The sequence below is a fragment of the Plodia interpunctella genome, chromosome Z, assembly GCF_027563975.2.
Source record: "Plodia interpunctella isolate USDA-ARS_2022_Savannah chromosome Z, ilPloInte3.2, whole genome shotgun sequence".
Classification (NCBI taxonomy): Eukaryota; Metazoa; Arthropoda; class Insecta; order Lepidoptera; family Pyralidae; genus Plodia; species Plodia interpunctella.
In genome coordinates, this window is record NC_071324.2 from 7872460 (window position 1) to 7888459 (window position 16000).

Here is a 16000-nt window from a genome sequence, read left to right on the forward strand (position 1 = left end):
CCACTCAGCCCAAATGCAGTATGTCTACAGACTGTATTCTAAAAAAATCGTATGACAGCGCCAAATATTCGCCAAATACGCTATAAAGAAAGAGAAATACCTTAATAAGAGGTACCTATATTATATTTTTTACTACAGCGGATTCCATGCTGCCTGGGTAAAATTTCAACGTGCAGAGCGCAGGCTATATCTGTGAGGCGCAGCGCGCAGCAGATTCGCCGCAGAGAGAGAGGGCAACACTAACGCCGTCAAAACCATGGACCATACCATACTTCGTACGCAGTAGGTACGAAACCAACTCAAACAAAGAACCAGGCAAACTAGCCTACCAACCAAAGAGCTCGGCATTGAACGCTCTGTCTGAAGGAGGAAGGAAAATCATGGAATGACAAAAACATGATTAATTTTTGTGATGAACAGTTTCGTGTTTTTGATAACAATGTTATATTATAAAAGTGAATATTTATATTTCTTTGTTCCCTGTGTCCTTCCATCACACTTATTTGTTAACATGTCGATGTATAAAGTTTAGTTAAGTGTGGTGCAGTTTTAATAGTTTTGTTACGAAAATGCAGCCCTTGATTTCTCCTATTGGTAAGAATTATTCGTAAAAATATAATAATTAATTCATGTTTCAACGTTTCGTGGATCCTTCATACTGATCTAGACAATTATGTACCTACATACATATCTTTGGACATACATACTCTATGATTTTATTGATTTTGGGCATCAAAGTGCATCCATCCTCTACATATCGTATCGCTTTCTTATTTTTACCTTTCGAATCAAATGCGTCATGTGATTTCAAATATTGAAATCAATATGGTTGAAAATTTTTAACTTTTTGTATTGGTAAGTAAATAATATTCCTGCTTCTCTTTTGTGGCTGATAAATATGAATTCCGCTTGTTGGTGCAGAGGATCATAATCTTGGCTTCTATATTGGCAGTTTAGTTTTTTCGTAAAGGCAGTCATGGAATAGGTAATTTCAAATTTATCATCTTGAGCTTGTCCATGCTTAAGAAGGTTCATCAAGTTCAGATGGAACTTCAGTTGTTAAAACAAGGCATATCCTTCATATTAATGTGTGATGAAAGCCAGTGCCTGTCCAGTGTGTCACACTGATGTCATATGTGGTGTCTCAGGCACACATAGCTATGGTAGTTGATAGGCAATAATACCAATCATAAGGGTTGTCATTGCCTGATGCCAGATGTGGCTGTTCTTGTACAACTACCAACTGAATGGGTGCCTACCCATCCAGTTGGATACCTACACAGCCACATCTTAACACTTTCACAAACGCATGACTGCTATAGCAGTTGTAACAATTAAACTTTTTGTGTCTTATTGAGTGTCTGTGAAAGTGTTAATAGAAAATTGTATGATTAATTTCAAATGCTGACCCTGCTGAGCAAGTCTTTTAGCTGTGCATAATATAATTATCTTATTTTCTACAACATTGTTTGTTGTAACTTGTCTATTTTATATCATCTGATCTTATACCTATAATAAACAACAAAAAATCATAAAAAAATAAATGTACCAGTAGTGACAGAGTATAATTAAATTTTATAACCTACTAACATTATTAATGTGAAAGTTGTGAGGATGTATGTATGTATGTTTGTTACTCTTTTATGCGAAATCTACAAGACGGATTCTTATTAAATTTGTTACATGAGTAGAATATAACCTGGACAAATAATTTGACTTTGTCTAATGAGGGAATCTTTATGATTATCATATACTTACCTATGCTAACCATAACATGTTTTAATTCCACTTAAGTCTAGATATATGCATTAAACTTATTGTTTCTCCTTTTCGGATTCACAGCAGCACATAGTCACATAGTTGGTCCTTTGATAGCCTTGCGTGGGCATATAAATCAAACACAAATTATTATTGTAATTTATCAGATTGCCAAGACAATAAGGCAGACAACAAATTTTTATTTTGATGACTAATCAAAAGCCTTACATTATAAGAAACACCAATGAAAAAATTACTGTGATAATTACAATACTTTCAAAGATAATGATAAAATCAAATCACACATTTTTGGATTCTTCTAAACACTTCATACTAAATGATACTCTTATGTGACGGCACAATTGAGTAATAGGTATGTTAAGTTGTTTGTTCAACATCTACCTTGATTATTGTATTTATGCTGACGACTTTTTGAAATAAAAATTGGTTCAAAATTTTTGTTTTTTATAATGTACTTCTTTTTTTTATCTGTGAAGACAAAGGCCAAAAGTGCCTGTTACTTCAAATGTGCAAAAATTCTACAAGTTTGTAATTGTGTTTTGGTAGTTGTAATGTATTTCACATTGTGAGTAACTGTAATTAAATTATTGATTATTTATGGATTAAAACATGATTAATAAAAATACAAATAGTGTATATATTTCACTTGTATTTCAATAATCGGCGCGACTTTGCCACAAATATCAGCTTATCTAGTAAAAATATATGAGACCAAAACATTATATGAAATGTGGCCAGTATATAGCTATAAACACTGTAAAAATATTGCATTATTTAACACTTTAATATTTTATACATACACTTATGTGAATTACAATTTAATTATTACATACAAAACATTTCAATGGCATCAGAGATTTAATTAACTATGCTAATTAAATTGATATCGCATCTCTGTAGTTGTTCCTGTTGCGTCTAAATAACAATTACTATTGACTGAACATTAGAATGTTCTACACTTGGTACAGGTTTGTGCTTAAATGTGACCTTATAGGTGAAACTAAAATACTCATTATATAAATAATAATTAGATGATGTTTTATTCCTATACTTACTATAGTTTACTAAGAAATAATAATAGCTTGATGACCTTTAATTTTATGTGTAGGTGTAAGACATTATATCTGTTATCAGTACTAGTATCTAGTCACGTATTCGCTCATTCAACTGATTTGAAGTCTTACAAATAAAACAATCAAACAGTCTTACAAACAATACTTTTGGGAGTTAATTTTGCGAAATTTGTAGTCAAAATTATCCTAAAGTGATAAAACCATATAATTTTTGAACCTGAATAGTTTCTGATAATTGTGAGTGTAGTCTTTAACCTACTGTGCGGAGTGTGGAGTAGCCAAAAAGAAAGGTTTATGAGTATAGCCAGTATTGTATTACGGCCACCCTATTGGTTTCCTTGCATTTGTTGTGTATAGGTTGTAGTTTCAACTGATATAAAGAATTTAAAAATATATTTTACTAGCGGCCTGGCTTCGCTCGGGTAAAACCATAATCAATATCACTTAAACCTCACCAAACAGGAATCACACTATCTATAAGTAAGAATGGTACAAAATAGTTTACGAGTTTATTGCATTCATACAGACACACGCGACAGCGGGACTTCTTTTAATTCACTGTTAAATTCAAATAAGTAAGAGAAAGTAAGGAATTCAAATCTTACTGTCCAGGGTTTCTATATATTTTATAATTTTAACTTAGGTGATACAGTGGGATATTTAGGTTAATTGCAATATTTTGTAAACCGTGAACTGGTAAACTAAATACATGTTCACATATAATATACAAATTATTAATTATATATAAGTCTTGGGATATTTGATCTTACTCAATATATGTACATCAACTTATCAGAGCAGAGTTGTGTCCGTCCAGATACCTACTGGCATTAACCGCATGCAGATAGATTACAAATCACTATGCTTTTGTTGTGAACACAGCATACGGTGCACTTGTTATTCGCCACTGGTGATATTCGGACAAAAAATGAGTAATCTTTGATAAATTTGTATATAATAAGCATGGTGGAGTTAGAACTCAATGGATTGCTCTGTAATTAATTCAATATTTTAGTAATTTAATATTTTTAATGAAAAAAAGTGTTAAGTAATTCGAGCGATTGTCGAACTTAACTATGTTATATCACATTGTATTTTAGTGCGCACATTGAGGCGCGTGTTTTGTCAATTTTCTGTATCAAATTAAAGAGGTTATGTTACACTCCTAAAATGTTCTTAACGAGTGTTCGGTCATGATGTTTGATGGAGGTTTTATCCTAAGATTGAAATTTAATTTTGATGATATAATTTCAGACCATGAATCCCGGCAAAGTTCAGTTCGTGTAGACGAGGCTACGGCTGCGATGGCTGGGTCGGAGGACACGCCCCTGCTGGCGAGGTTCCCCCGCCCTCAGGGCCCTCGGAACCCCATGACCACGGCTGTCGTCAGCACTCTTCTCATAATTTTAATTTCTGGAATTATTATTGGCATATATCTTCTCATACTACAAAGTGAGGCAGGTTAGTATTTATCATAGACTAGTGACCGCGGTCTCAGCCTATGTTTTTTTAAATAAATCTATTTCAAATGTTACTAAAATCGATTACCTATTATTTTATAGAAAATATACTTCCTCCCGTCGAAGCGCCTCTCAAACTTATCAGTCTCCATCAATGGGACCCCAGCAAGGGGGCCACTCTGTCTCAATCTCCGGCTCCGTTCAAAACGTCTCAAGTTATTGTTGTGCAAACGGACACGGAAAGCTGTTTCACTGCAAAAACATGTGAAAAGCTGCTTCGAGATTTGAAGGTAAAAGTCTATGTTATTATCCCAGAAATTCGTACACGAAGACTTTCTAGTTTTACCCCGTTTGATTTATTTTTTCATGTCTTACCTCCTACCTGCGCTCCGGGACTTCGCGCTCTTGCGAATTTCTGGTTAAAAATACCTTATGTACCATATCAGGTCTTATTCTGGATAGAAAATCAAGTAACAAACATTCTCAATTTATCACTCAAAAGTTTGCATATTAAAAGATTTTAAAAGACAAATTCCAAGAATGACTTCATTTATTAATGATGGAATGATGACATCATTTAGATAAATCTTAATGGTGTCATTATCAGATATTTGGTTACATCTATCGACGCGTAACCGTGGTCGCATTACACCACTAACCTTATACATTGCGGTTACTAGCTCCGTATTATATTGATTGGATAATATTATCATAATCAAATAAATCAAGTTTCACGTATTAGTAATGTATGTTCTTACATGTAAAGAGATTCGTGTAAGCGGCGGTGACGTCCCAAAGACCAGATCAGTAGAAAATAAACTTGTATGAAGAATAATATTAATATTGAAATATGAAGCTATGTGAAGAGCTCGCATTGCTCGATTGAATGGAATGGGGAACATTAAATTCTTATTGTATCTCTCATTTCATATGTTTTGCTCATTATAATGTACAATCAACAGCATTTCAATCTAACCAAATTGCGAATTCTCCTCTATTTGCCCGGCATAAAGATAAGTACAGGGTCTTAAATTGCACTTACATATACTTGACTTACAAATTTGGGTGAGTTGATTTAATAATTATACAAATTTGTGTGCTTACAGGCTAACTCAATGGGGTCCGTACCTTACAATTTTTTGATCTCATCGGATGGCCAAACGTACGAGGCATTGGGTTGGCATTCTCCATCTGCCCTCTTCCCAAATCCAACTTTAAAAACAGCTCTAGTCATCGCGTTTATAGGTAAATATAGTACTTTAATTATTATTATTTAGTCTATTGTAAAAATACTTTTATAAACTATCTCTTTTAAAACTATCGATAAACACCTGGGTGGAGGTATGGTTAAGCGTAATAATAATAATAATATAATATAATATAAATTTTATTGTTACAGGGAATTTTACTGAAAATCCGCCCTCTGATACTCTAATTTCTGAAGGTAAAACTTTTTTTATCGATTCTATCAGCCGACAACACTTGGACCCTAACTTCATTCTTATTGGCAAGAAAACCAAATATTTCCCCAAATACCTATTTTTAGGTTTTAAAGATATGAGTCAATGGAGTGACGAATTATCTGATTCTTCTTAATAATTTGTGATATTAGTGATGGCGAGTTAACTATTGTGATATATCAAGTCAAGGAGGGATATGGCAATTTAGTTTTATTATTTTGTAATGTGGGTATAATTTAATGTGATTTGATTTTGTTATCCCATTTTTAAACTGATTTTCTGAAACAGATATGAGTTTTTATATATTTAACTATTTATCCATAACATATTTATTGAAATTACGTCGACATAGCTCTTAAGGTTTTATCTCAGTTGTATCAAATAATTCATACAATTGTAACTATAACAAATATAAGATGAACAATCTTCTTTATATACTTACTCGAAAAAATAAGAATTTACTGATTGATTCAAGTCTGATTGTCAACATTTATTGCATAATATTACAAGTATTTGCTAAGATTATAAAGTTACACTACAGTCAGTCCACTAACAAATTTTTCGGCGTAAATATGTTTTCAGAAAAAGGCGTAATATAAATAACGCATTACATCGTATATTTTTCTATACTATTATCACCTAATTAATCACTTTACGAAACAATATTTTATTCTTATATCTTATATATTAGGTTTGTATCTTATTAAAATGTAAAGAAATTAAAGAATGAATGTCTGTAATGGCAATGAATGATTCTACAACCAAATAAATGTAATATTTTTGCATTTATTTCGTGATGTATTATTAAATAATTTTAGATATTCTTATGGATATAAATGTACTTGACTACGAAGAAATATACAGTCATTTGCCGCAACAAATTAAATGTGCATATTATATAATATTTATCTCTATGTACTTATATATATTTTTTTAATATTTGCCGAACATTAATTTTGTATATATCGAAACTAAGTAAAATTAAAGAGCTTTAAATATAATACCAAACTGGCAAAGCCTGGCACAAACTGCACCTAAAAGGAAGGTTTCAAAATATATATTTTTTTAAATTGTCCTTTATGTATTCATACTGTTTGTTTGATTATCTAAATCTTTAAATGTTAAAATTACATCTATTTGTATTTAGGTATCTACATGTAATCAATGATGTACCTAGTATTAATTAAGTAGGTTATTAAATACGTGAAGATAGTCGCCTGTTCCCACTTAGATACCTCCATCGAGAAATAGTGGTTATAATTGTCTTGAATGCGCTGTTTTTTCTTGGCTGGCAACACTGGGCGTTTATCAACCAATATCTTGACCACTTTATTTAGTATTGTAATGACTCGTTGATGAGTGAATCGTTAAAAATACGTTGTCTTCTCTTTATAGTATTATTGATAGCGTAGGTTGCAAGAGCGCTCAGAATTATATTATGACATATCGTCAATATAAGCAAAGGACGAACTGCTGATTTGATTTACAATTCCCACTCAGTTCAGACGCACTGAACCAATCACATTGCACTATGTCTGTCGTTGCGTATTGTGATTATTTGTGATTGGTTAGCAGTGAGATTCTCACTGCAAATCGAGTTGATGGTGAGATGTAAATATCAAATTCGCACAGCGCACGTAAGTTTGTCCTGACTTTCACGTTACGAACATTTATGGTTCGCAAAATTTGCAATAAAAACAGCTTTGTTACCTTCTGAGCGCAAATTAAATATGTTGAAGTTGGGTTTTATCTACACGTCGATCTTTTGTCATTGAATCCCAAATCACCTTTAAATATTACTTGGGCCTGGCTTTCAAGACTGGAAATATCAATAGTTTTGATAAAATATCATTGTCTTGTTGATATGTCTATAGAATCGATCGCGTTGACTTTCAAAATCTATTTCTGAGCATTCTTAACATCCAAATTATCTTTTTAATTTAAGAGCAAACCTTTTTGTAAGCGACGTTGTGTCCGGTTTTCCTTGTGTTTATTATTCTTGGGCTATAATTTTATGACATTATAGTTAACGTGAAATAATAAAATTATTCATTTAAGAAATTTATAGATACGTATTTAATATTAGACTTAAGATTTTTAAATTATATACGTATATAAGTTATATATATTCTTTCACCTCGCACAGCTCGTGTAACAATAGCAGATTCAGAATACTATATCCTTATATTCCGTTAGCGATAAAAACTAATTAGACGTGTGTATCATATTTTAACCTGTCATTAATAGTAGTTATAAGAACAAAGTAAAAGGATTGCGGTAGATTTGCATTGATTTGCATCACTTAATGTTAATTTATGTCGAATATTAGTATATAGGGGATAACTAATAAAATAGTAGTAGTAAAACAATCTTCCAAATCGTGGAAGTTAAGCGCAGCACAGCAATAATTATCATTAGTTGACGTAATCCAGATGAAAACGAGCTATTGTTAAGTTTCTAGTGAGCGAGTATTGTCAGTAGATGCCTCAAGGATATTGTATGATTTGTAAATACAAATTCTTCGCACGAGACAGAAAATAGTAAATTATATACATTGAGATCGTGAATCTAATTGCACTTTCCCAGTTTTTGTTTTTAAATTCGTAGAAATCATTGGCTGAGAGGTAGGGTGTCAACAAAATCAATAATGTTCATTTACTTGAAACTTAACTTCAGACTTGTATCGGATTATACGTCGTCATTATTCATAATCATAAAGTATATTTATCCTATTTCATTATTAGATTAAGGTTAACGGTGTCGGATGAACATTGCAATGTTTCACGATCAACCATCATTTGTAGCCACTCCAGAATATAACCAAAAATAAATTGGACCATAAAATGCTTAAAAGGTTTAGCGTTTAGTACCATAACAAAAGCAGGTTATCCGCACGACTTGAACTTTTGCCTCGTAAAAATTTGGCTTGCATGGTGTTCTTACCTTTTTGTTCGTCAGATTTATCTGAGTATAAGGTATAATAGAAAGTTGTGGAAGAAGAAAGAGGAGGCCTTTACCCAAGTGTAATAAAAATAGGACACAAAGTAGACTTTTAGAAAAATATATTATCCATCAACGAAAGTGGAATACTTTTCAATCAAAAATTAATATCGAAACAACTCTAGGAAACGGCTATGAAAATATCTACCGGAGAAAATCCGATTAGTAATAGAAACTAGTAGTATATAATAAAAAATAAATTGGAACATAAAATGCTTAGCATTAGTTTGGCGTTTAGTACCATACCATATAAGCATGTATTTCGCCTACTTCAATTTTGGGCTCATCTCATCTGTGGCTTGCATTGTGTTCTTAACTTTATTTTGTTCGTCAAATTTAACTGAGTAGGTATAAGGTATAATCAAAAGTTCTGGAATCAGAAAAGAAAGGGCTTTGCCCAACAGTGGGACACGAAAAAGGCTTTTAAATAAATAAATAAATAAATAAAAGCGAAGATTTTACGTGACAACGTCTTTTTACGCGCGCGGCAGACCGATCATAGTTGAGTGGGAGAGAGACGCAAGGCATTCGGCGGGCCTCTCTCTCGTTCGGTGACTCATCGTAACGTTACCGGGCGTTACACTTTTTCATAAGTGACTCCCAGCCGCAACCTAATTTAAGACGTTGTCACGTCAAAATTTAAAATATATCTAAATAACTCTAGAAAACGGCTATGAAAATATCTACAATCAAAAAACAAATTGTAACATAAATGCTTAGAATAGATTTAGCGTTTAGTTTGCTTTTATTACCATCTTAAAAGCAGATATTTCGCTCGACTTGATTTTGCATGGTATTTTTATTTCGTTCGTCAGATTTTCCTGATTGTAAGGCATAATAGAAAGTTGTGGACACAAAATATGCTTATATGCAACAGTGGGACACAAAATATGCTTTAAAAAGGGCATTGCCAATCGAGGAAAATGGAATATTTTTCAATCAAATATTTCTAAAGACCTATAGGAAACGCCTATGAAAATATCTACCGTATAAGTCCGATTAGTTATTACTAATTTAATTAATATACTAGCAGTTGACCGCGGCTTCACGCGTGAATTTCATTTCTTAAAAGGAATCTTAAGTGAAGTTTCAGTTATTCTTTTATCCCGTATTCTAAGACTAAATTCGTATTTTTGTTATGTTACCCGTTTCCCGCTACTCTTTTCGCTACGTGTCTCGTTCCGAAACTTGTCCTGTCCCGTTTCCTACAAATTGTCCTATGTCTTTTCTCGCTCGCAATGCGCCCCATCTTATTTCTCGCTACGTGTCTCACTCCCGCTTTCCGTAACGTGCCGAACATTTCATGGACCTCTCTTCAAAAATATTAAAGTTTCGCATAGATTTCCACCTCTACATCATTTCCCTAGAAATGCAATTTTCAAAATCTAGTTATATTTTACTAACTATACGTATATAGATATTACCAATTTGAATAAAAACAAAAATAACGAAGTTTCATACAAACTTGCAATCCCTATTTCACCCTTATAAAGATGTAATTTTCATAATCCAATTAATGCATTATTATTTTTACCAACAAAAAACTAAAATAAAAAAAAATCATGTGTGTCACTTCAAAAATGACGAAGTTTCATACAAACTGGCAACCCCTATTTCATCTCTTTAGGGATAGAATTTCCAAATATACTTTTTAGCAGACGTCTCCTAGTTCTCCTAGTAATCTACCTATCTGCCAGATTTCATCTTCATGGGCTCAGTAGATTTCGAGATTTCGTGATACATGAGTGAGTGTTTTTCGCTTTTATATATAAAAGCGCTAGCGTTGGGACACAAAATAAGCTTAAAAAACGCATTGTCCATAACGAAAGTGGAATACTTTTCAATAAAAGAAAATATATCTAAATAACTCTAGAAAACGGCTATGAAAATATCTGTAACCGGAGAAAATCCGAATATTAATAGACATTAGTAGTATAGTTTTAGCGTTAGTTTGGCGTTAAGAATAAAAAATCAGGTATTTCGCTCGACTTGAATTTTTTCCCTGGTCACAACGGTGGATTAAGTTTGCATGGTATTTTGTTTTTTTTTTGTTCGTCAGATTTTTCTGAGTATAAGGTATAACTAAAGTTATGTATGAAGAAAGGGGAGGCCTTTGCCCAGCATTGGGACACAAAATGGCTAAAAAAGGAATTGTCCATCAATTAAAGAGGAATATTTTTTAATTAAAAATATTTCTCAATAACTCAAGGAAACTGCTATGAAAATATCTACCGGAGAAAATCCGATCACTAATAGATTTGTAGTATATAACCAAAAACAATTAACATAAATGCTTAGAATAGGTTTAGCGTTAGTTTAGCGTTTAAGGTATAATAGAAAGTTATGGAAGTAGAAAGGGGAGGCCTTTGTCCAGCATTGGGACACAAAATGGCTAAAAAAGGAAATGTCCATTAATGAAAGTGGAATATTTTTTAATTAAAAATATTTCTCAATAACTCAAGGACACGGCTATGAAAATATCTACCGGAGAAAATCCGATTAGTAATAGACACTAGTATAACCAAAAATAAATTGGAACATAAAATGCTTAGAATAGTTTTTACATTAGTTTGGCGTTTAGTACCATAATAAAATCAGATATTTCACTCGACTTGATTTTCCTCGTCCCAATTGTGGATTAAGTTTGCATGGTATTTTGAATTTTATTTCGATCGTCAGATTTTCCTGAGTATAAGGTATAATAGAAAGTTGTGGAAGCAGAAAGAGGAGGCTTTTGCCCAACAGTGGGACACAAAATAGACTTTAAAAGAGGCATTGCCCATCGAGGAAAGTGGAATATTTTTCAATCAAAAGTTTAAAATATTTTTAAAGAACTCTAGGAAACTGCTATGAAAATATGTACTGGAGAATTTCGATTAGTTATTACAAATTTAATTATATTAGTGTATAAGGTATAATCAAAAGTTGTGGAAGCAGAAAGGGGAGGCCTTTGCTTAGCAATGGGACACAAAATAGGCTTAAAAAGGCATTGTCCATCAACGAAAGTAGAATACTTTTCAATCAAAAATTAAAAATATATCTAATTAACCCTAGGAAACGGCTAAAAATAATATCTACCGGAGAAAATCCGATTAGTAATAGACTAGACTAGTAGTATATAATCAAAAATAAATTGGAACATAAAATGCTTAGAATAGGTTTAGCGTTAATTTAACGCTTAGTACCGTAATAAAAGCAGGAATTTCGCCCAACTTCAATTTTTTCTCTTGTCACAATTAAGTGGGTTAAGTTCCGGTGTTTTTAATTTTATTTTGTTCGTGAGATTTTCTTGAGTATAAAGTAAAATCTAAAGTTGTAGATGTAGAAACGGGAGGTCTTTTCCCAGTATTGGGACACAAAATGTCTAAAAAAAGGAATTGTCCATCAATGAAAGTGGAATATTTTTTAATTAAAAATATTTCTTAATAAGTCAAGGTAACGGCTATGAAAATATCTACCGGAGAAAATCCGATTAGTAATAGACACTAGTAGTATATAACCAAAAATAAATTGGATCATAAAATGCTTAGAATAGTTTTAGAGTTCGTTTCGCGTTTAGTATCACAATAAAAACAGGTATTTCGCCTCGTCTCACGACTCGAATGTTTGCCTCGTTTCAACTGTGACTTGCATGGTGTTCTTAACATTATTTTGTTCGTCAGATTTATCTGAGTATAAGATATAATCGAAAGTGGTGGACGCAGAAGGGGACACCTTTGCCCAAATGTGGGACACAAAATAGGCTTATAACAAAGTTATTGGCCAACGAAAGTGGAATAATTTTCAATCAAAAATTTAAAATATATCTGAATATCTCTAGAAAACGGCTATGAAAATATCTACCGGAGAAAATCCGATTAGTAATAGACTAGACTAGTAGTAGAAAAATAAATTCATAATTTATTTGTGATATTAAGCCAATTTTTTATGACGAAACTAGCACCACTGTAAACTATTTTCTTGCTTCTAGTCCCGTAATGAAATAGGGCTTTAAGTTGACCGCAACTAAATTAAATCAATTGAGAATGATCTCTGTATCGACATATTATTTGAAACGCGTTGGTTTTAAAGAACTACGAATATATTTTGTGTAATGAAATAATGTTTAAACTGGTTTGACTATTTATTAGACAATTCGAATGATTAGCTAATGTAGCCAGAACTTAGAATTGATCCCATATGACCTTGGCACCACATGAATGATTCTATTTTTTCGAACAAAATTATTGTATAATTTTATCCAAGTTTGGCTATAAGTTAAATTATTATATGTTCAACAAATCTGGGTATATTAATAAGTTTTGTTTCACAATGGCATTTTCCAGAAGTACTTTACTATATTATATGATTTGACAATTTTCTCGATTTTAAAAAAGGAAATATATATGAAAATGAAAATATTGCGGCCAGTTCTATTTTTATTTTTTTCTATAACAAAGTAAATTTATATCAGCTACCCCTCGTAAGTTCTTATTACCTCCTAATGGGGCTTGTAGGTGACCAATAAGCGCTCTATGGTAATAATGTAGCTAGAAAAACCCTAGGGCGGCAAGTAATTAAAAAAACACATTCACTCAAAAAGTTCACTCTTTCAAAAAGTTAACGTACATCTAACCATCATACTGGCAATAGACATCATGAATTTAGCCTAATGACCAAAGAGGTCGCTTCGCTATTCAGGCTTGTCTTTGTATGAGTATAATTGTCATCAGTTTTAAATATCGAACGGCGAAGTCCAATTTCGTACTTGAAAAAAAATATTAAAAGTTCTTTACTTAGTTCTTTTTAAAGAAAAAAGGTGGGTATAGGGAGTATTACTCCACATTTATCCCGCCAGAGTACAGCACTGTATGTAAGGTACACAAAAGCTTTGCCGCCTTTTGCTATGTCGATTAAACGTTTATTTTAGTGTACTTTATTAATCCTTTCATTATGTAAGCATTCGTTTGTGCGCTCCATATTCAGTTTTATTAATGATTTAATCTATAATGTCCGATTCGACCGATGTTTTGATAGAAACCAAAACACGGAGCGGTAGAGTAGGGTACCGCGTCATGATGATGAGAAGTTCTACTTCATGGAGTAGTCAGTCCCATCATTAAGAGATCAATTCTAAGAACTGGCCATATACATATTAATTAAAGTAAAAAGTACAGTCAACTTTAAATTGTTTTTTTAAATAATCGGTCAACATTGTTCTTAACTTATCAATGTGTAAATATTATATAATTAAAATTAAGTAGATATAAGAAAAAATCTGTAAATGAAGACAGTATCATTGTAAGATTGAGTTATGTGAATATGTATTTTATATTATTTTGCTTGGATAAGAGTGCATTCCAAGTGTCTTACGAAAATAGTAGATTGCATATTATGTAAACGTTCTATTGTACCTCAACTAATGTATTTGTATAGGTACTTGTCCGTGTTTCCATCACATCTTTTGGATGTGTGGTTAGATATGCTCTTATCACAGTCCATGTTTATTCGTATCAAGTTTTAAATGGATCCAATCCAGATAATTCATGAGAATGTAATTAAGAGCTCTTTCTCTTTCTTTTAATGACTAAGTTAAACTATAATTGATTATTTTAATTAGTTTTTAAGAGACTCTAAGGCCAAGTCATCGATCATTAGTGTACTGACTGTATGTAGCTGGACTGCAGCGACTATGAAGTAAGATTAACTTTAAGTAACATATATATTTATGTATTGTCTTTTATACGATAAATAATCTAAATTATTTCCCTATATGTATATGACGTGTGTACATAAATGTATACCTGTTAATATTATTGTGACTGTAAAATTATATTTTCTTTATAGTTTTGTAGGGATGTTGATTGATATGGGTTTACTAATTTGCAAAACAAGTTATGGAAATATTGTTAACAGAACGAAAATTTAAATCGAATTAAAAGTAAGTCTGTAGTCCCACTAGTTATATTTCCCAAATGTGTTCCAAGGTAAATAAAAAAGTAAAATCGGGCATCACCCCTTTTTGTTGAGAAAGTAAATGCCAAAAAATTTATTGGGGTTTCTTTCACATTTTTTATATATGTTTCACATTTCATTTACTTGGTATACCAAAAACGGTTCCATAGCTAGAGTTTTGTAACTTAGTAAAGATGATGTGCTATAATAATATATCCAGAACTTAATCACACTTACTGTATAGTTCTGGAGGCGTAAGTAAGCTCAGCTTGCGTTATTCGTATTTTAATTTTAAAACTTATAAGGCGCGGCTGGTTGCGCAAAAGGAACGACATCTCGCACACTGTCAAGAAGTTGTATATAAGCAAGTCGTTTACAATACAATTATAAAAATTAACTCCTCAAGTTGTGCATAAGGACTAAATAAACAATATTACGCCACGAAATGTTCACTGTTACTTTTTCTATAGGAAGAATAGCTATGGCGCTAGTTTTACTCCACTTCAATGTGTTCGGCTAAATAATCCATACGTTATCTTGAAAGTGGAAAGGAAAACCAGGGTCAACATTATAAAACAAGTTCATGTTTACCAATTTATGGCAGTGTCGACGTCACGTGTAATTTGTCTATCTTGTAATACTAATTCGATATAGTTATATAAAAATATATTATAGATTTAGAGCTAAATAAAAGTAACCACCAAAACAATCAGGAAAAGTAATTGCAGTTAACATTTGTACATTAAATAAAATTGTCTTATTTGATAAATTTTACTCTTAAACTAACTACTGCATAGAATCAAATAATATCAATAAAAACTTGAACTTCTGATGTAATTAAATAAACTTTTTTATTATATTTAGTCGAACAGCTAATCCACCTACTGGTGATACTTACTTTGATTTGAAGATGCAACATCTAGTGGGTCTATTTGCTTCAAACTTTTACCAAGTCGTCGTTTTAACTTAACCGGACACCTTACATTTTGAATGTTTTTCGGTGTAGTATTGAAGGTTGTTGGACATAACGAAAAAATATGTACCTAAATTTTTACGATTTTCTTATTCGAGCCGGATGTACGGCTTCCACTTTAAAAATATGATTTGTCCAACGAAATTGTCTATTACATATTATACAACTTTCAACATATTTTACTACATTTGATGTGAATTTTGGAATTAAATAAGTATGGTAAATCTCGACACGTTGTTTTTTTATATCTCCTTATTATAACATAAACCTATTGTAGCGAAACCGAGGACTTTGTATTTATGAATCCAATTTTTAACAATT

At 32.0% G+C, this 16000-nt stretch overlaps 1 protein-coding gene across 4 annotated transcripts; it reads left to right on the top strand.

Annotated features, from left to right (window-relative positions):
* Positions 1-234: 234 nt before the first annotated feature.
* On the top strand, positions 235-15909 carry LOC128682879 (peptidoglycan-recognition protein 2-like). Of its 4 annotated transcripts, none has more exons than XM_053767849.2 (5): positions 235-286; positions 4107-4313; positions 4415-4602; positions 5419-5557; positions 5712-15909. In XM_053767849.2, exons 2-5 carry the CDS (start codon positions 4157-4159, stop codon positions 5906-5908), a joined length of 681 nt encoding a protein of 226 aa, XP_053623824.1. In that variant the 5' UTR covers positions 235-286; positions 4107-4156; the 3' UTR covers positions 5909-15909. The 4 variants fall into 4 exon arrangements, with proteins under 4 accessions (XP_053623824.1, XP_053623822.1, XP_053623823.1 ...); XM_053767847.1 differs by lacking the exon at positions 235-286 and adding an exon at positions 294-594; XM_053767848.2 differs by lacking the exon at positions 235-286 and adding an exon at positions 663-855.
* Positions 15910-16000: the final 91 nt, after the last annotated feature.